The 22,500-nt window shown below is 40.0% G+C and overlaps 2 protein-coding genes across 3 annotated transcripts in view; one reads left to right on the top strand and one right to left on the bottom strand.

Moving 5' to 3' along the window:
• The window catches only part of RGSL1 (regulator of G protein signaling like 1), a 48,544-nt gene extending 33,871 nt beyond the window's left edge, over positions 1 to 14,673 (top strand). Inside the window, exons 17-25 of the mRNA XM_029283567.1 lie at positions 149 to 245; positions 1,303 to 1,432; positions 3,879 to 4,062; positions 4,528 to 4,666; positions 7,729 to 7,853; positions 11,075 to 11,196; positions 11,479 to 11,574; positions 12,634 to 12,691; positions 14,619 to 14,673. Of these exons, the coding sequence (XP_029139400.1) occupies positions 149 to 245; positions 1,303 to 1,432; positions 3,879 to 4,062; positions 4,528 to 4,666; positions 7,729 to 7,853; positions 11,075 to 11,196; positions 11,479 to 11,574; positions 12,634 to 12,691; positions 14,619 to 14,673 (1,006 nt within the window). The remainder of the gene's footprint in view (positions 1 to 148; positions 246 to 1,302; positions 1,433 to 3,878; positions 4,063 to 4,527; positions 4,667 to 7,728; positions 7,854 to 11,074; positions 11,197 to 11,478; positions 11,575 to 12,633; positions 12,692 to 14,618) is intronic.
• Positions 14,674 to 19,858: 5,185 nt separating this feature from the next.
• RNASEL (ribonuclease L) overlaps positions 19,859 to 22,500 on the bottom strand; it is a 22,213-nt gene continuing 19,571 nt past the window's right edge. For both annotated transcript variants that reach the window (XM_015813130.1, XM_015813129.1), the window contains one exon: positions 19,859 to 21,614. In XM_015813130.1, coding sequence (XP_015668616.1) covers positions 21,476 to 21,614 — 139 coding nt within the window. In that variant the 3' untranslated portion in view covers positions 19,859 to 21,475. The remainder of the gene's footprint in view (positions 21,615 to 22,500) is intronic.

The following is a 22,500-nucleotide window of genomic DNA, read 5'->3' as shown; positions in this document are numbered from 1 at the left end:
GATGATTTAAGTGCCAAATCAATCTTGATGCAGAATCCTTTGCTTGTTACACTCAAGTTTCTCCTATAAACATCTTCAAGTGAAATGAATTGCAATAGATAACAAGGAGTAATAATTTACCAAAATGATTTTCCTTTTTTACTGGCAGGTTTAATATGTACCAAGGCCTATATCCTGATAGTGATATTGCCATTGTTTCAGCTGGTTGGAAGACAAAGAAGGATTCTCCATTGACAAGCAAGCAGGTGACTGATGGTTGAAGGAGTAGTGGTGGGGAGGGATTGGATTCATAGCTTCCATAGAGACTGATGGTTGCAAAGCAGGGCTTTGTGTTTACATCCTTCTATTTGGACCCAATCTAAAATTACAAATTCATAAATAGCTGACTCAGTTGCCTTGAATCTGGTTTAAAAAGCTATTCTACCCTTTGAAGGGTCAGAGGAAGCCAGAATGCAGGGCATTACATTCAATAAACAAAGCTTGTCTGCAATAATGAACTTCTAACGTGTCTTGAAGAATCAGCTGAATCAAAGAGATGACCTTATTCTGTCATGACATTCTCCTAATCAATTGACATGCTATGTTCAGAGTCTGAAATAATGCGGCGGCTTTAAATAACAAGTTTTTTTTTCTCAGTCTTTTCTGCTGCAAGTGTCAAACCTCAAATCTTACATTCCATGAACAATAACCAGAAAGCAAACAGTAAGAGAAAAAAACCCTCTGGAATAATCTTCCTCCAGAGATTTGTGTGGTTCCCATCTTTAGATCACTCAAAAATTTACTGAAGACCAGGTGGTTCTCGCAGACCCAAAGGACATAGTGATTGTGCCCCTCCTGTTTTATTTCATTTTGATTTGGTACTATTATTATTATTATTATTATTATTATTATTATTATTATTATTATCCCAACACAGTTGCTAGTTCTTTAGCTGGTGTTGGCCTTCATAACACTGAGTTCTTCCCAAGAACCTAGGAAGTTGTAATTAATATGTATAGTATATGTATGGATCCAAACAATGGGTCCATTTGCTATTGACAATTGGAACTTTTTGTCAATGGGAAGATTTTCTAAGAGCTGTCCAAGATTTTTTGATATGATAGCTTGTGTGCTGATAGCCACAGGGACCAGCATGGCTGGTTTATGCCATAATCTTTCAATTTCGATTTTCAGATCTTGATACTTTGTGATCTTCTCCAGTTCTTTGTCTTCTATTCTAGTTTTTCTCATTTGTGAGAATTAACAAGGTCAGCGATCAGGCTGCCCTGTACTGAGCATTGCAAACAATGGTCTCTTTTCCAGAAAAGATGCTGGTGTATTCTTACCGCCTTCATCAGGAGGGTCTGCAAATTCCGAAAGGCAATGAGTTATGTGGGACAGCGCAAACGCTTTGAGAACTTTCTCCTCAAGGAGGTGAAGAACGACAAAGAAAGTGAGTCCTAAATCTTTCACTTTCCACATAGTGGTGGATTTTTTCAGGCGAAGGAGTCTTCTTTGTTGTTGATTTTATGTTATGGTTTATTTCAAAATCAGGAAATGGAGAAAAAGCATCAGTTGGTTCAGGCTGAAAGGAGTTCAGCATCCACTAACTTGGTTACTAAGAATGAAATGAAGTTTGAGAGCTTTTGAGATTTTTTTTAAACATGCACAGACTTATTTCCTTGCTTCTTCATTCTTCTAACCTAAACCTCTTCAGCAACCAAGCCCTCCACATAGTGTGGAATGGTTCCACTCAAGTGACACTTCGGTTGAATATGCCCCTTGCAGTGAGACCAACTATTGAGTATGCCCCTTAAAGGGAGACCAATTGCAACTGGAAGCTAGGAAAAACATTCTAATAGTAAGAGCAAAGCAATAGTGAAGCCAGCTATGGAGGCTTCTCTCTGAGTGATTTCCCATTTGCTTTTTCTGTAATATTAGTTTTCCTTTAATGGAGATGATGACATAGGACAAGAAGTGATGCAATTAGGTAGCGATATTATTAAGCAGCCAATGTTCTCTTTGTAATTCATAATAAACAGCAAGTAGGTACTGGTAATTTCTCTCTCTGTGCAAATGTCCCTGCTTAAAAACATGGAAGAAATTATATAGAAATAAGAGTTTATTGTTAAAAATACTCTTGAACACAAAAACTAATATTTCATGTAAATAAAAATTATTTCATACCATACATAGTCTAAGTAGAAACTATGGTGGATATAAAATGTCAAACTGAAATCTCTTAGGGGAGAAAAACAACAGTAAAAAATGAGCTCTTCTTTACTGGATGTATTCCTACAGAAGCCAGATAGCTATAAGCTTTAATTTGGATTTTTGGACTAATTAGGCCAGTGTTTCTGAACCTCAGCACTTTTAAAATGTATGGACTTGAACTCCCAGAATAAAGCATACATTGTCCATCAAATAAAGAGATAGCAATCAAAATAAAAAGAGATGAACACCTATGCATTCAGGTTAAATACTCAGCTCAGTCCAAAGTCATATATCCTTCAAATATAGAATCCAATCCAAATAACCATACTATTTATATTGGACTCATACAATATTGTCCAGCTTTATTTTCAAAAAATAGTCAAATTGTCTAGAGTCTCATGGAGGGCATTTATAGCTGTAAAGTAGTGTTGAAAGAAAAGTCTTCATCAGGGTCCAGTCCAAGCTGGGAATAAACAAAATGGAGACTGCTTTAGAAAGAAGGTTGTAGTTTATTGAAGAGCAAAGCCAAACAGAAGCATGGCTCTGGGAAAGCTGACTACATGTTGCTGGGAATGGTGGGTTTTATATCTTCCTGGGCTTTTGTGTTTGGAGTTGTTCCTGTTTGAGGCTTTGTATTTCCTGTGTCATGTACTTTGACCTGAGTCTGAGTGTGCCTTTCTGGTATTCTGGTGGTGGTGGGTTAATCCTATTATGTTCTAAAGGTTATATCCTGCTTCCTTGGGGCTGTGGCTGATGGCTATGTCCTGTGTTGGATTTTTTTGGGTGAGGGGTTGTTGATTCTAGGGATCTTTGTCTTTTTAATCCCATCAGCTCCAGCTTCCTGGCTCCAATCTTCCTGAATGGATTATGATATCTGCATTTCTACAGAGCTGTTTTTTGCTTGGGGGATGGAGACTTGGGGCTATTAAGAAAAACTGGGCATGCTTTTCTGCCTTTTTAAGATCCTTTAGGAGATATAATAATCTGCCTTTTTAATATTTCCTTCTCGGGGGGGTGACTTCCCACAGTAGTAAACTGTAAAGTTTGTGCAACATCATGATGCATATATAAAGTGGAGGATCTTGTATTCCATTGGTATGACATTGCTATCATAATGTGCCCCCTAGACCACGTCCACTAATGTCCATTGAATAAAGAAATCACTGACAGCATCTAGGCAAGGTCCAATCTTCAAATAACTCTCTAAATAGAAGATTAATCTGGTTTCCTAGATTAATTTCCAGCTGAAACTCCTAAAAACTCATTCCAGTGTTTTAGGTCCACTAAATCAGGAAAGCCAACCTTCTGAAGTTAGAGGTTCATCCTGATAGCCTTGTATTAGTTGTGGCCAGTGTGTTTCCCCACATTCTTCATTCTGATGGAAATAAATCACTGGAAGTTTCAAGCTCAACAATATCTGCTCCTGCAACAATTCTCCAGCCAAAGCAATTTTACCAGGGAATTCTTAATCTTCAAGGCATGGACTAATAGGGAATGGGTTATTAAAGGGACTGATCAGTTGAAGTGCATTGTGGTCCAATTGTTCCAAGTCATTTTTGTTCAACTTCTGGTCTCCTGCATTGTGGAATGAAATTGCCAATATTGAAGATTATTGAACAGAATTATTTTTATACCTCTCATCATGGATGATTTTTGTGGAAGATGCTCCCTCTCTTTCTCTCCAGATATGCAGAGTCCAACTCAAACAAAGCCTGCAAGTCAGAGTGGAGGTAGTGGGCGTTATGGCCCAGCTTCTGGACTATCAGAAGACCCTGAATCACAACAGGTGAAGCGCAAACTACCTGGTGGTCGCATCATCTCAGTCAACTTCTTGGTGAACGATCTCTACTTTTATTTAGAAATGGAGAGGTAGGTCACCCCATGCTATATCACTTGCCATATCACCCATGCTTCTTGCATTCTGTGATCAATAATATTTACCCTCATCCATCATGTCTAATGCAATTCTTCAGCCACACTCATCAAGCATCACGTTGTAAGGCCATAAATGAATATCTGATATATCTTATTTGGATTGGATAATTCGCCAATATGTTCTCCAACATGGGAGGCATTCTCCTCCTAATTCACCTTGGCAATCTGTGGCAGCCACAGAGACATGTCAGACTGGTGCTGAATTAACACGACACCTTTTAGCATGGGAATGGGCTTGACCCCAAATATGCCCTGTTATTGCCATATTGGCATTGCCAATTCAGGCCTGGATGATATCAACTGTAATGCGGTCATGTCTCCCTTTTCTGCTACATCAAGGGGGGCTTTTGTATTTCCCATCCTCAATGTCTCTCCTTTTTCTATTTATTACTACCACAGGTTTCTTCACCTGTCTGACACTGTGGTCATGCTGGCTTCTCTTGGGTTCTATACAGAGAGGGATATTGTCTTCTTGAAGAACAAAGTGGCCACAATCTCCAAACTATTTCTGAACTCAGATATCCCACCTAAACTCAGGGTAAGAGATCTGAAAACAATTTTTCCAAGGTAGTGGGATTAGTTGTGCTTGCAGGAACATAAAGAAAAGATGCTGCATTTTCAACTTAATGGCAAAGAATAGGCACTGAAGTGAACAGATGGACAGGTAAGATATACAGATTTCATAGCAAAGCTTAACTTATTATCATGATAATAATGGCATGTTTCGTAAAAGTCAGAAATCAGTTGTGTTGCATCCCACACTAGTACAACATTTGTATCTTTAAGGACCTATGTTTAAAGGAACCATTCAATTCCTTTGCTCAGAAAGGAAGTTTCTACTTCGGTTTGTGATGATAAACTTCCTACACATATAGAGACAGAGTTGCTTTGGAGACTGAAACTGGTGGCATATAAATTTAATAAATAAATCAACAAAATAAGCATTTTTTTAAAAAAAAATCAGTACATTAATTATTTTTTACTATTCATTTTTGAGTATTGTAAATTGTATTGCCAATTCTTCCATTCTTTGTGCTGCCCCTTCTCCCCTAGAAATCTGACACAGCACTCTTGATTGGTCTGTATTTTCGGGTCTGATAACATTATCAGACCTGGCCATGTTAGAGATGTGTTTTCCCAGAGAGGAAGGAAAGCCTTGCAATGGCCAACATGAGCTGTTCCTTCTCTTTGTTTTCTCCCTTGGGACTTTAATGGGGAATCCTGAGAGGTGAAGTTCAAGTCTTAAAATTGCCAAGATTGGACACCCCTGACTTAAAGTTTATTTCTGGGGCTAAGAATTCAAGGTAATTACTGATCATCAATTTCTTAAAAAGGTAAAGATTTCCCCTGTCCAGTTGTGTCCAACTTTAGAGGGCCGTGCTCATCTCCATTTCCCAGCTCAGGATGCCAGCATTGTCCAAAGGGGCCTCTGTGGTCATATAGCGGGCATGACTATATGCTGAGGTACACAGAATGCTGTTACTGTACCTTCCCAACTAAGTGGTACCTATTTATCCAGTTGCATTTGCATGCTTTCAAACTGCTAGGTTGGCAAGAGCTGGGCAAAACAGGATCTCACCCCATCACATGGTACTTGAGTCTCAAACTTTTTGGTTGTCAAGCTCATCATCTTAACCACTAGGCTACCATGCCCCTTCATCAACTACTTGCATAGATAAAAAAAAATGAAGGACATTAATCCTAGGATTACCAGATGGCATTTAACCATGCAACCATAGAAGTTTTCAATTCATCACAAAGCTGGAAAGCAAAACTTACTTGCTGATTACCTAAGTACGGAAGACACATTAAATCCCAGGAACCTTGCTGCGGCATTGAAAAGGAAGAGGATTTCATGACAAAGGACTGAGTGACAAATGGGGAAGGAATGTTTTTATTTCAGACAATACCCATTTTGAGGCATAATGTACCCTTCAAACAATGGCAAAAAGATACAACCAGATTCATATGGGAAATCAAGAATTAAATATAAGTTTCTCCTAGGTGCAAAGGAAAGAGGTGTACTGGGGTTGCCTGATTTTAAATCGTATTTTGCTGCCTGTAGTTTGTTTGACGAAAGAATGGATGCTGCTAAGAAAGAAGAAACTCTTAGAATTAGAAAGTCATGGTCTGAGGTTTGGATGGCATGGCTTTTTATGGTAGGGTAAAGTTAAATTGTACATTTATAAAAAAGAAACATTTTATCGGGCTTGCCATATTACAAATGGCAAATCTGAACAAATTACAGAGATGTAGACCCAGGCAATGCCCATAAATACTTTTGTTGACTTCCACTCAAGAAGCATTTTATAGAAAAGAAACAATGGTTTATAGCAAACAAGAAATACAGGCTTGCTAGTACAGGAAAATAGGGGGAGGGGTGGAAGTTCAGTGGTTAAAGATGCTGAGCCTGCCAGCTGGAAAGTTGACAGCCCAGGCTCAAGACCCAACTGCCACTGTCAACGCTGCAAATACTGTATATTCTTGCTTTGACAATATGCAGAACTGTCTGGTATTTTTATAGTTAAACCAGGCAACAGGGAAAAAGGGAGGAGAATAAGGATAGCCCGGGAAAAAGAAACCGGAAGTAAATCACATCTTCCAAGTTGATTGGAAGATGTGAACCATGACCCCAAAATAAGGGGGGAGGAAATGCTTAGAATGTATTTGCGTAACGGAAAAGAAGCCAGACCTAAGAATTTCCACCATGCTGTACTGACGTCTCTGTAACCTTAATAAATGCTTTTAGGAAAAAATATGCCTGAAAGCCCTTTTAAGTGTTTCATTAATCAGACACATGACAGCCACATGATGGGCTGAGCTCCCGTTACTTACCCCCAGCTCCTGCTCACCTAGCAGTTCGAAAGCATGCAAATAGGTACAACTTCGATGGGAAGGTAAAAGCATTTTGTATGCCTCGGCATACAGTCATGTTGGCCACATGAGCATGGTGACTCCCTCAGTTAAGAAATGGAAATGAGCACCGCCCCCTACAGTTGGACACAGCTGGACAGGGGGAACTTTGCTTTTACCTAATTCAGGAAAACAGAGAACTCAAAATGAAATCCAGAGAACAACTGACTACAGAAGGATCTACTTTCCATGTTTTTTATATGTGCAGTTAAGGGTGAGGGTCAATATGGACAGAAAGCTAGCAGGTATAGAACAATATGTAACCGAGTTTGAAAATGATTATGTACAGATGATGAACATGATTGGTTGGATCTTAGGTCTTGAGCAGCTAGATTATAGTCTCTGATCTAGAACTTTTTCCTGGGAAATTATTCTTTTAGAATTAGGTCCCACTGAATGCTACACTGGTCTTAGTAAAGAGGGGTTAAACATCTGTAGGGCAAGAATGTGCTTAAGCGGTGATATTCATGCACACCTGCAAGGCATTTTGTGAAGGAGGTTCACATTCTAGGCAAAAAAATGTAAGCACTTCTCCATAGTTAGCCTTTGCCTTCCAATATTTGGTTTGAAGGCATTATCTCAGAGATTTCTGTTTCTGTTCCAATGATGGGTTGACATGATTATCCATTTTTATGACATTTTATTTGAAAATAGATTTTATTTATTTCTGATATCTTCCATGATCAGGTCAATCTCACAGATGCACAGTGTATTCAAATTCGGACTTTAATTTCTGAAGGGGTGCTGAACAGGACTCTTTATCATGGTGCTATAATTTCCATCTTCCCACATTTATTATACTTCTGGAAGAGGTAAGTATTTTTATCACTTGGATTATTAGATTTGCTGTATACGTACATTTCAGATGTGTGTTGAGCCACTCTTATAGGGCCTTTTCCAATTGCAGAATTGACGTGTTCTCCACTCATCAAAATATATACAGGGTTAGCATTTGCTGCACTTACTACCAATTCATGTTGACAATATTATTTATTGATTTGTATCCCGTCTTTATTATTTTTACAAATAATCCAAAGCAGCAAACATATCCAACACACCTTCCTCCTCCTATTTTCCCCACAACAACAACCCTGTGTGGTGAGTTGGGCTGAGAAAGAGTGACTGACCCAAAGTCATCCAACTGGCTTTCATGGTTAAGGTGGGACTTGAACTAACCATCTCCTGCTTTCTGGCCCAGGGGTGTCAAACTGTCGGCCTGCGGGCCAGATGTGTCACACAGAAGCCACGCCTACCCCAGCTCCAGCAAGGGGAAAAAAGTCACGATACATGGTTAACATGTCACGTAATGTGACAAGTTTGACACCCCTGTTCTATCCTGTTGCTATTATGATTTGATGTGTCTGTTTGACTAATCAATCAGCTAAACTAAACTATCAATCCCTATCCTGCATCTAAAACCTATGTTCTGGTTTGCCACCAGATAACATTATCATGATTTACAGTATTCAGGGCATGTGATTAAAGCTTTAGTAAGTAAACTTAAACTCCCTGGCGTCATTGTCCTCTGTTTTCTAGTCTCACTAATAAGTAGAAACTCTCCACTAATCATTGTACAGCTGTACAGTGTAGACTCCATCGTCTGTCAAGATCTGCTATCAAATGTCAGCCCAGCCAGGTGGACCAGACTAAAAAAAATCAATGCCATAAAAGTCAGGACTACTTTTATTGTAACAGCTATAGTAACAACATCTTGCAGGTCTAAACCTGCCTCCCTCTCGCACACACAAATAGTTATTTATGTGAACTAAGGGAAGGGCTTGTCTGAGATGTTTTCTCAAAACCTTTGTATCTGACCATTGACTTGGTAGCGGCTCATCCTTCTGTCCATCAAGGCCATTCCCTCTGCCCTCTATGACCCTTGATCCATGGCATTGGTAGAGTCTGACCAGCAAAGCAGAAGATGCTTTTCTGCCACCTGAACAATCCTCACCTAACCAGCAGACTGGGAACTGAGCTGCCACTGATCCATGGGGTGCTAGAGTCTACCAACAGAGGTGCTCTTCTTGCTTTATCAGGTATCCCATTTCTCTTGCCACTCCTCCCCATTCTGGCAGCTGAAGCCCAGATTACCAGGGCAGGGAGGGATGGTGGAAGAACTGACTCTATTCACCAGTTACAGTCAACAAGTCTCTCAAACAGCTGTGAGGATTGCAAAATAAAGTAAAAGAATCCCACTTTGCCATACCTTCCCCCTCTTCCCAATACGGACAGCTTTTTTTTTTTTTTTTTAGCTTTTGTGAAACATTTAGTACATTTCTGAAAGCTGCTCAATAGCAGCTCAGATAACAGCTGACAGGCACGCCGGGAGGGGTAAGTGACACAGATGGCTTGCTCTGGCCTGCTTCACCTCGCAACCTACATCACCACCACTGGTGGTGCTATTTGGGCTGAAACAGATCTCCAAGCTAGGGATCAATTTAGATACCTGGTAAACATGAGAAAAAAAGCCTGTCTGCTGCTCTCATTGTTCCCAAAATAGGGCTTTCACAGGGAAGAAGTTGTCAATTTATTCACCATAACACCTGAGGGCTGGACAAGAAGCAATGGGTGGAAGTTCATCAGAGGAAGAGCCAAAACTGGGAAGTAAGGAAGACTTTCCTGAGAGCAGTGGATCAGCTTGCCTCCCTCAAAATTGTGGGTGCTCCATTGCTGGAAGCTTTCAAGAAAAGATTGGACAACCATTTACCCGGGATGGTATAAGAACTCCTGGCTTGGGCTGCGGGTTGGACTAGAAGACCTCCAAAGTCCCTTTCAGACCATGATTCTATGAAAATAAGGATCTAGAGGGAAATACCTAGGGCAGTGATGGCGAACCTTTTAGAGACCAAGTTTTCAAAAATCACACCGCCTCCCGGACCGCCTCCGCCCCCTGCCCCCCTCTGCCCCCCACGCCGCCCGCTTGCAGGGCCACCCACTGCCTCCACAGCCCACCACAGATCACCCAGGTGGTCCAGCAGTGCCATAGCAACCACATCCTCCGCCCGCACCCCGCAGCATCATCTGTGCACGACAGGGCGCGAGGGTGGAGTCTTGTCACTGCTGCCCGGCTGCCATGTCCTTGGCTGTGCTGCTCTGCGCGGGCCACGCCCTGGGGTGACTTTCCTTCAGGGGAGCTGCTGGTGAGGAGGGAGCCACGGGGGGAGGCACGGCTGGGGTGACGACACACGTGCCCACACAGAGGGTTCTGAGTGCCGCCTCTGGCACACGTGCCATAGGTTCACCACCTAGGGATTGAAGGGAGGGAACATAAATGCACCCGCCCAAAGTAGCTAATAGGTGGCAAGATGATCCCAACCACTAAGAGTCACTTGCAACACTGCTAGGTTGAGCATACAGTATCAGTTTACCCCCACAACAAAAAGACCTGAAGTCATTGAATGCTTAAGGAGAAAAATGCTATTTTCAGTCCAAAACAGCCAAGAATAATGTTAAACTACCTCATGTGTGGGCTGAGGATGAGATGAAGATAATGTAATAATGACATGACAGAATAAAAAGGTCACTGGGCACACTTTTGATCTGGGAAATACCTATTATAGTGGACATAATCAGAAAATAAAGGTCACAACAGGGTTATTAAGCTGGTCCCAAAGTTGATTTTGCAATCTAAGCAATATATATTTCAAAATTGAATGAAGGTAGGAGCCTCCATGGTGTATTCTTACTGATTGTGCTGATTTTATGTGATAATTTGATTTTGGGTGGCTTAGTAGTACAAAAAGAAAGGTTCAGCTCAAAGAAGAATTGCATGTCCCTAAATTGTCACTTTGTCCACTTGTCTACTGTTTTTTGGGGTTCCTTCATTCTAGACTTGTCCTACAAAAGTTGTAGCCCACCCAACCACACACAGTCTGTTATCCATGTATGACAGGCCATCAGGGGCTCAGGAAGCCTCTAAGCTCGATTGTCTGCTTTGTTTTTTTGTACCTTTCTTAGCGAGCAACTCTTTGCTTTGCCAAATGTGCATTATGTCAATAAAAGCTGCCAGGAGTATCAACATTTTTCCTGGCAGATACTGTTATTGGAAAGTGATGAAATATTTCAGAAAACGCAAAGGAGAAAAAGCAGATGAGTCCCCTCCTCCACCACCATCACCTACAAAGGCAGCTAGGAAGGGCAGTGGTTACAGTGGAGGTAAGCAGAATCTGCAGCTTCCATGATTTATTTTGTATATGTTGTATGTTATAAAATATGCACTTGATTAGCATGTTTGAACTGTATCTCACGGCTCTAAAAAGCAACTCTTGACCTTTTCTGGGGGGCTAAACCAGTGTTTTTCAACCTCAGTAACTTTAATTACACTATTGTTAGAGTGTACATATTAAAACAATTTTTTATCATTGATGTTTTATTTGGGGGATCAGGAGATAATGCCTGTGTTATAATTTGCCTTCACTTTTTAATAAATTTATATAGAAGATCATCCAATCATCAGGTTTACTTTGCTCAAGGGAATACAGCTATTGCTGCCTCAACTAAGGGAGGCAACAGATGAATCACCTGGAGAAAAATGTAAGTCATTTTGTATAATTTTATTAAGAATTTTAATTACAACAGTATAATCTAACACAAAGTAAATTTAAAGAAAGGGAAAAGAGAAAGAAATATTCGAAGTGCAAGGAAATAGAAAAAAAGAAGTAGGACTATACAGAAAGAGAATAGAAATATACAGATAGTCTTCGACTTACGACCACAATTGAGACCAAAATTTCTGTTGCTAAGTGAAACATTTGTTAAGTGAGTTTTGCCCCCATTTTACAACCCTTCTTGCCACCGTTGTTAAGTGAATCACTGCAATTGATAAGTTAGTAACACGGTTGTTAAGTGAATTTGGTTTCCCCATTGACTTTGCTCGTCAAAAGGTTGCAAAAGGTGATCACATGACTTTGTGACACAATGATGGTCAGTATGACCCACTTGCCAAGCATCTGAGTTTTGATCACATGATCATGGGGATGCTGCCAAGGTGGTAACTATGAAAAAGGGTCATAAGTCATATTTTTCAATGCCGTTGTAACTTTGAACCGTCACTACATGAAATGTAAGTCGAGGACTGCCTGTATAAAGAAGTGATTTCCAGTCTTTGTCACTACAAGTATAAACAAGCATAGTGATTCTAGATTTTCTAGTGGAAAATCCACCTTTTCTGGATGGTGAAAAAGTTGCTAAATTCTCAGCTGCTGATCAAATCCCGGCTGGTCATAAACTGTAACAAGCAAAGAAAGCCAGCAAAATCCAAACAACAAATTAAATTCTTACCTAGGTAACCGTAATTTTTTGCATTTCCTGCACTCTGGCCCTCTCCTTATTATCAGTCAGTATAATGGCTGAACCAAAGATTGAAGTAGGAACAATCTAACCCTAAAGAATTTGGCAGTTGTCCAGAACTTAGAAATTAGTTTCCTTAGTTGTGAATGAGGAAAAAAAGAGATGGTTTTAAATCAATAATTTTTTTCCCGAGATAGGTTGAGGCTTGTGAAAGGAAAAAATATATCAATAATTCCTTTATGAGTGGTTTTATATTTGGTTTAATCAATTGATTTAGACCTAACAACTCCTTTTCCTTGACAGCATCGACAGGAAGTGTAATCCGTAGGAAATCGTCATCTGGTGCCTCTATGCAAAAAAGGTAAATGTTTTTGAAATATGTTGCCTCTATCTGAGACTTAAAAGTTTTTGAGAAATGTAGAACTATATAAAAGCATCCTCCTGAAATTCTCCACCAAATTTATTGAACGACAAATTAGAGAAAGTCAAAATTATTGATTTTTTTCGGTGAAAATTCTCCATCAGTTTATTGGGCAAAGGTTCCCCAATAAACAGGTAAGATATTACATGGGTTTCTTATGGAATGTGTATGCACATGTGTTGCACTTGTGCAACCAGTAGTAGAAGCAACCATGCTTACAATTTGGCCAACATTTTGCATCCTGTCTCCATGCAGAGGATGATGATGCTATTGTTGCCACATAGGTGCCTGTAGAAACACATGTGGTGGAGACTATTCAGAGGAGGTTCTACAAAGCAGCCAGGGGTAGGAAGTAAGCATTAGATAAAGGCATTCTCAGATATTTCACAGAAAAAAATATCTGAATTCTGTGATATTTTGGCATATCAAGGCATAATCATGGTTAACAGCTACTCCCCTCACACTTTGTCCTGTCACTGAATTGCCCTTACTTTTTCTTAAGTTTACGAGTGGGATGGTGGTAAGTTTTCACTAGATGTTCCAGTTCTGTATTCGAGTAGCCTTTTCCTCCATGTTCCAATATGATCCAATGGCAGCCTCAAGCTATGTAAAATCAATAGGTGGTAGAATTAAATGACAAGTATTGATTCTGATCAGAAAGATGCTCTTGGGTGTTTAGGGCAACTGATTTAGGGTCTGTCTTCTCAGCCACCATTCTGTATGCAATTATTCTGCTCCTAAAGAGGTGGACAAAATGGTTAATGGAAGGTTAAGGAAACAGCTTGGTGTGTGATCACCATTAGCAACCATCTCAACCAACTTCTGCCAAGCATACAGTAGTCAATAAGGGAAGTCAGATTCTCTTAACAACTGCATTGTTGCAACTGCAGTAATTCAATTAACAACTTTGGCAAACAAAAAAAAGATCATAAAACTGATCACAACCCACTTAACATCTGCCTTGCTTAGCAGAAGAAATTCTGGTCCCAAACGTGGTCATAAGGACTACCTGTATGGTTGGGCATGTTTGTCACACAGAAGCCACAGTCTAATAATGGCAAAAGATCAACTAATTCCTAATCCAGTCATGAATTCTTTATAACATTATGTATCTCAGCTTTAAATTGTTAAATTTGTTTTTGCTTGCATCCTGACACAGGACATCAGTTTTTGAAGATGGAAAAAAAGTGTTTTAACAGCTTAATATCTTCCCTTCTGGAAGCACAATGTCACCACTTTGTCAATGGGTGATAAATTTCTGCTGCAACATGTGGAAACTGAGTTCCTTGTCTATCACCACAGCAAGTAAAGGGGCTTTGACAAGCCTGGAAAGATCTTTGGGAGCTAAGTGATAAAAGTATATTTTCTCTCTTGGGATGTATTTTTCTAATCCTTTCTATTAACTCTCAGAAAGCAGAAGCAACCAAGAAAAAGGGATAGAGGGAAAAGAAAGAATTGAGGATATGTCTTTCTGTGCATACAGGGATAAGAATCCCTGCAAAATTTATAGAACCTCTCTAAGTATAATTAAAATAGGTGTGTCCACCCCTTTGGTATAATTTTAAGATTGAATGGGTGGATTTCTGTTTTATTATAATGACAAGTTATCATTTCAGATTTTATTTGTAAAAAAATCATTGCTTGTTTCAGTTCAGGAGATGAAACAGGTACTTGAAAGAGATAATAGCATTTCTGGAATAAGCAGTTATCTTAATCATGAAATACTGGTCTCTTATTAAACCTCCCCTGTCAGATCTTTCTATATGGACAAGCTTAGTACAAAAATCTATCTTTATTTCTTTCTTCAATCATCCCATCAGATGTCACAGAATCAGCAGCCACTTTTATCACTTTTTGTTTTTTCCAGGTTTAAAAAAAAATCTACCCTGAATCTAAAGATTTGGCAGCATCTTCAGCAGTAGGGCAATAGTCCTTTAAAGAATCCAAATTTCATCTGTCAACAGATACTGTGAAAACATTAGGCAGCAGCATCCACAGCAAACCACTATGACATTAAATTAATGGCATGCGTGTATTGATGCTATCTTACATATGCTGTCCTTATCTGTTTGCATCCTAATGTCTGCCTCAAGCACACAAGTCCCAGCATTAGCAGGATGATGCAGCCATATACATTTTGTCATTTGTTTTGTTGATGATTTCTTAACCAATGACTCCAGGAAAGGGGAAGGGGGGAGGGACAATGTCCTAGTCTTATTTTTTTTTAAAATCCTTTGGCATAAGAGAGAATCACTTTGAAAAACCACAGATACATATGTTGTTACCATTTGCATACCAAAAGAGGGCCATCATATGTTCACGATATTATTGCAGCTACCCACTAAAAATCAGAATTACAATACAGGATCACAGAATCCTCCAAAATCATTGGTATTCTCTTTTGCAATCATTACTCCCAAGTACCCCATTCACCCCACAAAAATGCATTCATTCCCTTAAGAGCTGTTACAGTGACTTAAAAATCTGGGATTGTTTTGAATTGTATCCTGTGTCACAAGCCATACTTCCAGTAGCTGCTAATCCATTATTTTTCGACACTGTCAACTTGAAAATATGTGGACTTCAACTACTAGAATTCCCCAGCAAGCATCTGCACACCTTCAGGTTACCAAAGTGAAAAAATATTATATCTCTTCACGTTTCCTGATCCCAAACACTGGAACTCCACCTGGCTGTTTTTCTGTATTCTAGAAGGAAGCTGGACTCAGCTATATTAGAAAGAAGCTATGATTCTGTTAATAGGATGGACATATGTCCTGGAGGTATATATTGCATTGTCGCACATTTATAAACAATTCCAGATCCTATACATACCAAAGAAATTTGAAAAAGCAAATTTGAAATATTTTTTTCCTGCAAGTTTCTCTTTCATTTGTGAAGGGATTTTATGTCAAGCAGAGCATAATAAAATGTGCTTGTTTTTCCCCCCGCAGCTGCAGCCTGCATTGCATTTACAAAACATTGCTTGCTGTCCATTCGTAGGTCAAAGATCTTCACATCAAGCAAGGAGGGCTTGCAAGCCACACTTCCTCTTAACATAAACTATTTTTGTATTTCTCTTTACATCGAGTGTGTTTTATATTTAGATAAAATTGAATAACATTTCAGCACATTGCTACAGTGAATCAAAAGTAGAAATTTTACCTGCAAGAATTGACTGCCACTTATATTTACTGAACTGACAAAAGGGGTTCTGAACATGAAAACATCTATCTTTTTGATTAAACGCCAATAAATTGTTACATTTGGAACAGAGTGAGATTTATTTATTAGATCTTTATCTCACCTTTCTTACTTTATAAGTGACTCAAAGTAGCAAAGATACTTAAAACTCCTTCCTTCTCCTATTTTTCCCACAACAACCATAACCCTGTGAGGTGGGTTGGACAGCTTTCATGACAGAAAGCTGTCGTATTACGTCCTTCACTATATATTATAACGATTGTAAGTTGCAGGTGAACATTACTCTGCATTGATACAATTCAAGCTGCACATGACACAGGATAATATATACAGTAACTCTACAAACTTTATGTCTACAATACAAATATCAACTTGCTAAAGTCTCTCTTAATGCTTTTGCTCACCTTTCTTAATCAGAAACCAGTACTTTCTGCTCATTTGATTTGTTTCCAATGAAAAGCAAATTGAAATTTGCAGAAGATTGAAAGATTAAAACATCATTTATTATCTGTTCATTCAATCTTGATCTCATTAAAATAACAACTGGGTTTATTCCAGCTGTTAAGCTGTGGCTATAGAGGCCTAGTCACGAAGCCTGTCCTCATCTACAAAGGTTCCTGTAGCTCCTTCTGATGATCTGAGAGAAAACTGGCTAATATAGATAGCATTCAGTTTCAGCTCCACCTTTCTTCACCCAACTGAATAAAAGAACTGAGGGGAAAGTGTATTTATCAAAGCAACTTTGACATAATTGAAATAAAAGATGACTTTATCCATGCAACTCTAGAGAGCCGGAGAGGGCAGTTAAGAAATATGAAATATAGATAAAAATAAATAAACTTATTCATCAAGATAACAAGAGGCATGAATTCCAACCCTGAAACTGTCCACTTGCAGTTGAACTCTAAATCTGAAATGGTGTTGAAACCCCTGTTTTTACTGATGACTTCTCTGATGTTTCAGTCCAGTTCTGAAAAGACCTCTCCACAATGTGGTACTACTGGCCAAGCCACCACTGGCACAGCAGATTCTACTAATTCTGCACCAATCTACTTCATTAGTGAAACACAGAAACCTTCAACTGGCAGAGTACTGTGAGATTAGCAGATTTCATTGAGTTCCTGGGATATATCTAGATCAGGGCTTTTCAACCTTTTCACCCATTGTACCACTTTTAGGATATGGCAACATCCGAGTACCACCAGTTGCCTAGCAAGGTGTCAAAAACTTGATGACCAAAAAAAAAAAGAAGGAAAAAAGTGATAAAGTACAGGTAGTCCTCGACTTACAACAGTTCGCTTAGTGACTGTTCGAAGTTACAATGGCACTAAAAAAAGTGCCCCCCAAGGCACAGCCAAGCAAGATACCTGCCTGCCCACCTGGCGGTGCTCTTCCTCCTGTCCAAGGTTTTCATTGTTGTGAGAATTTCTGTTGAGGATTGGCAGCGAGGGTGGGGTGTGGAGTGTTTGGTTTTTATTCCCCCCGTCTGCTGGGTGGTTGCAGCAGGTTTTGGTCACTTCACATGACCCTGGGACACTGTGACCGTCATAAATATGAATCAGTTGCCAAGCATCTGAATGTAAATCACAAGAACCTGGAGATGCTGATTGGCGCTTCTTCTGGGCTTAGCAGAAGCGCCAGGATCAGCGCCGAGCTCCAGCTGGAGCCTGGCGCTGATCCTGGCGCTTCCTCTGAGCCCTGACACCCCCGAATAAGTGCTGATCCTGGCGCTTCCGCTGAGCCCTGATAGCCCTGCAGCTCCAGCCATCTCTCGCTCAGGCTTGTGCAATGCTGCCACCGGTTCAGCTCATTCCCCTCCCCCACTACTTTTCTAGGATGTTCGCGTACCACCTGCCAGATGCCAATGTACCACAGGTGGTACCCGTACCACTGGTTGAAAAGCCCTGATCTAGATGGTGATAAAAAAGGAAAGGTCTCTCCTGCCCAATTGGGAAATCTGATATCTTCCAAAAGAGCTTGATAGTTTTGTTTCCTATGAAATGACAGCAACCCCAAGCCTTAAGAGACAATGCTAAGGGGAAATAATATAGTGGATAAATTGTGCATAGAACCCCCTGCTCTTTATATTTGGTTTCTGCTGGCTATGGCTCTCTTTATAAAAGCAGGTAAATATAATTGAGTCTCAATAGTTATCAGTGATTTTGGGGCAAGAGCAGTGGTGGGATTCAGCCAGTTCGCCAGAACCGATAGCTAATTTTTTGTTGCCCAGGCCCAGAATGGACTTCCAGAAGCGGCATCCACACAGAGAACCGGTTGTTCACATATTTGAATCCCACACCACTGGGCAAGATGGAAGATTATATTTTGGATTTTACTCTGTTGCAGTGAGATGCAGGATTTTTAATGCCTGGGATGAAATAATATTTATCTGTTTTAACAGGTCTCTTCTGGGCACCTCTTTCCTCTAATTCTTTCTCTGGCCTTCTAAGATGCAGATTTCAGCCATGAGGAAGAGAGGTGATCCCAAATGACTTCTAAATTTAACCAGTGTGTTCTAAACGGACCTATCAATGGGGTTCACAAAGAGGAACTTGTAAGAAATGTGCAGGGCTCCACTACTGGTCTATTGCACATTATTTTTTCATTGCTACCACACTGATAAAGACCTCTTTGCTCTATTAGATTAGTTTGGAAGATTGACCTGAGGTTATTAGCAAGATGCAAATCAGCTTAAAGCCCAGGGGAAAAAAGGCTTGAGAGTCTGGTACGCTACGGAGGTAGATGGAATGGGCCACCACAGCCATCATTTCCAGCTCATGTGTCAGATGTTCAATAACTTTCCAAAGTTAATTAATAACATCCAAGAAATTCTTTGGGTTCAGATCTCACTTAAGACTCAGGGAACCAAATGCCGTGGCTTGATTTTGAATATGATGAAACTAAGGCCTAGTGAGCTGAAGGTTTTAGAAAGTAGAGTCTTCAATTCGTATCAAGGCTGAAAAGAAAAACAGCTGGACACATTGCAAAAGGTCATTAACAATGGAAAACAGTTCCACAGTTTTGGGTTGGTGCTTTCTCTTTCTTTACAAAGGTCTCCGTTAACTCTTATTGCCTCATTTCTCTTCAGATGTTGGCCAAATGCTCAGTGAGATCCTGGTTTCATTGAATCACTGCCTCAGTGGCATAGCGAATTGGCCTGCACTGTCTTTTTTGAGAGCTACTGAACTTATAGCTCAAAAATGGCAAAGGGGCCAGAGATGATTGGATCCTAACCGAAATGCTAAATGCAAACTATGCACCGGTAGTCCTTCTATCCTTGTATTGCCACTCTTGAAAAATTCATGGCATTGGTCAAATTAAGATTTTAAAATATTAAAATGTTTTTTTAAAATATTCAGGTCTATTCTGACTTCAGCAACTTGGAATCAACAGCAAGGGAATGTTATTGCTAGGACTCAGAAGTGCTCAATGCAGCTTGGGTTTTGCCTACCTTAGTGGCCAGCTGTGATGAAAATATTCAAAGTCATTAGTTCACATTGTACAGTGGAGAGATTTGTAACTTAAACGGATTCATAAATCAACTTTCAAGAAAACAATGAGATTATCTAGGGAAAAAATTCACACACATATTGCAGTTTTTGCAATGAGGCCTTATATGTTATTGAGGTGTAACTCTTTTAATTGTGTGAAAAGGACAAGGTTTTAGGCTGCCCTATTTTGATTTTGTTGTGTTTTTAGGCTGTACTAGAAAATTTTAAAGAATTGTCCTAGACTGTTGACTTTCTGCAGTGCGGTGCTTCCTGCAGATGATACTTATGGCAATTTTGGGTGAGTTGCAGAAATAAATTAAAAAGAATTTTCTTCTTTTCAACATGCAATCATTTCTCTTGATAAACATTGGATGGATGTTTTCAACTGCTCAAGTAACTGATGAAGTAAAAATACAGTTTTGAGGCACTTTACATACCAGGTTTATTGAAGCATAGATTTTCATGAATTTCAGTTTATCATTCCACTTATATGGCATGACATCACCAATTAGGAATAAATGCAGACCCATAGAGATGTAGGCATTATATGTAAAGCAATACAATCAAAGTAAAATTTAATGTGCTAGGTGCAGAGAGTAATAATTATTACCGTGGCCATTTATAATATAGCTTCACAATTCCCAAACTCTGTTCTGCGGTATCCCAGGGTGCTGCAGTGAACTCACAGGGACACCACAGGACACCACAGTGATACTTGACAACTGTCAGACACCACACAAACTACGAGCCTAGGATCACTGTGAAAAAAATTATTGAAATGAAGGCACTGAAGACCAAGAACAATTGGGAATCTCTGCTGTCAGCGTTGAATGTAATATGGACCTTCTTGTATGTTCAGTATTAGTTGCTGATAGTAGCCCAGCCAGGGAGCACAACCAAGGATATTACATCTATCTTTATTGCAAACGTATTTTAACTTTGCCATAAACTTACTTATTCTGCAATTTCTCCCCTCCTTTTTTTTTACACACCAGAATACTAGGGAAACATTTCCCATGCTTCCATCCTTCTGTGGGCTGAGATCTCTTTTACATGCCAGTTGTCCAGTCTAAGACTTTTCCTCCTGTCCCCCAAAGTCATTTCCACATATCATTACAGTGAGTGATTGGATTCACTCATCGTGCACTCTTAGGTAGGATAACCCATGGTCACTTGCCTCACGTTCATTTATTTTGCAGCCTGCAGAGCGCGCACAGAACTTCAGTGGCAAAAATATTAATTCCCAAGTGCCTTTTTATAATCTTTAAGCCCGTGTGCACTTAAAATCTGACTGAACAAGTAGCTTAGCCTAGTAAAATGGTTTCAGCTTACTGATATGTTTGCAGAGAAGCAGAACTATAGGAATAGCTTATGCAGCTCAACAAAGCAGAAGTGAAACCTCAAGGATAGTTGTGAAAATTCTGGCTGCTGTTACTGCATTTGATGCTATTGGAGGGGACTCTGGGTTTCAAGAAAGGGGTGTTGTGGCTACAGGATATTATTAACTGACCAAATGTGTGGCATTACTATGTAAGTTGCTACTTCAACCTTGTCAAGAACCTTGTATTCTGTCCCCATGGCATTACAATAAACTTGCTTGAAAGCAGAGATTCTCCACTCACTAAAAAGGGACTTTTTTTGGATAGAAACTGACTTTGACAAATAAACTCCTATATCTGAAGGATCATTAACAAATACAACATATTAGGTTGGAGAGGAAGCAGTTATGAAACTCCACCATGCTTTGCCCAATGCTTTGGGAACTTAAGAGTGGTGTTGTCAGACTAGACATGATTGTAAATTTGACAACTGTATTCTGCATTATTTGGTTTCTCTGGGGGTACATTAACTTGCTGTTGTAGTTTGACTAGATTGTCTGTGAGCAAGGGAAGGTCTAAAGAAGAGGAGCTCATTTTCCAGGATGACATACAGTATTAACTGCTGATAAAACTATTGATTGGTTTTAGTTAGAAAGTATGTAGGTCACATTCAATTATGTCATTAAACAATCAGTGCCCGTTGACCCATGTTATGGGTGTGAAGAATTCTTAGCATTTGGAAAATACTTCTTAAAATCTGAGTTACAGCAACACTGATAGATATAAACGGTTAAATCCGGAAAGAGGTTCAGAAAATAGTCTGCAGGATCCCGAACTATTTTTTTCACCCTGAAATGAAGGAAAATACAGTTTTTAATATAAACAATATGCAAGCAGTAGTTTGTCCTGGGTTAAAGAAGGTGAAGCATAGCTGCTAAAACATGAATGCTAACTTGCTAAGTTGTAATGCAATTGTCAGCCAGGAAAACACTTACCGTATTTTCCGGCGTATAAGACGACTTTCTAAACCCTGAAAATCTTCTCAAAAGTCGGGGGTCGTCTTATACGCCCAGTCGTCTTATACGCCGGAAAATACTTCTCAGCGCTTCTTCATCCGGGGCCTTTTCGGCGTTTACCTCTCACCCCCGGTGGGAGTAGCTTGGGGGAGGCGGAGCTTGAAAGGAGGCGGGGCGGTAGGAGATTCTCATGGGGGATGCAGTGGCGGCTCATACTGAGCATGCGACTGGCGGCTGTGGAGGTGGGCAAGCAGGCGGCGGCGGCAGCGGCGCAAGGCGTTCCCTCTTTCCTCACGCCCCACACGGTAGGAAGGAGGAGGAAGCTATGGGTCTGGAAGGGGAGGGGTGTCAGCTAAATTCCTCTCGGAATTTATCACAAGATGTCATTGATATTTTTATGATATCAGATGACGAACAGGATGATTTTGAAGGCTTTTAAAGGGAAAGTGTCACACCAACAAAACCTGTAAAAATAGCTTGCAGTTATGATGGGCGTTGCTGACTCGCCAGGGACTTGCCTGGCACTTGCTCTCTCTATTGTTTGTTATCTTCCTCCTATCATCATCAGTTCCAGTTTGGTTGACAGCTTAGAAAACAAACAGCATGGCAGCTCCCATGGGTTTATTGTCTTATCCTTCCTTTCAGCTTTAGAGTGAATTAGGAAAAGTTTAATCCACTTGCACTGTTTTATGTTTACATGTTTGATGACAAACAGCCTT

The sequence above is a fragment of the Protobothrops mucrosquamatus genome, unplaced genomic scaffold, assembly GCF_001527695.2.
Source record: "Protobothrops mucrosquamatus isolate PMUCROS unplaced genomic scaffold, P.Mucros_1.0 scaffold140, whole genome shotgun sequence".
Lineage (NCBI taxonomy): Eukaryota > Metazoa > Chordata > Lepidosauria > Squamata > Viperidae > Protobothrops > Protobothrops mucrosquamatus.
This window is presented reverse-complemented; position numbering and strand designations above follow the sequence as displayed.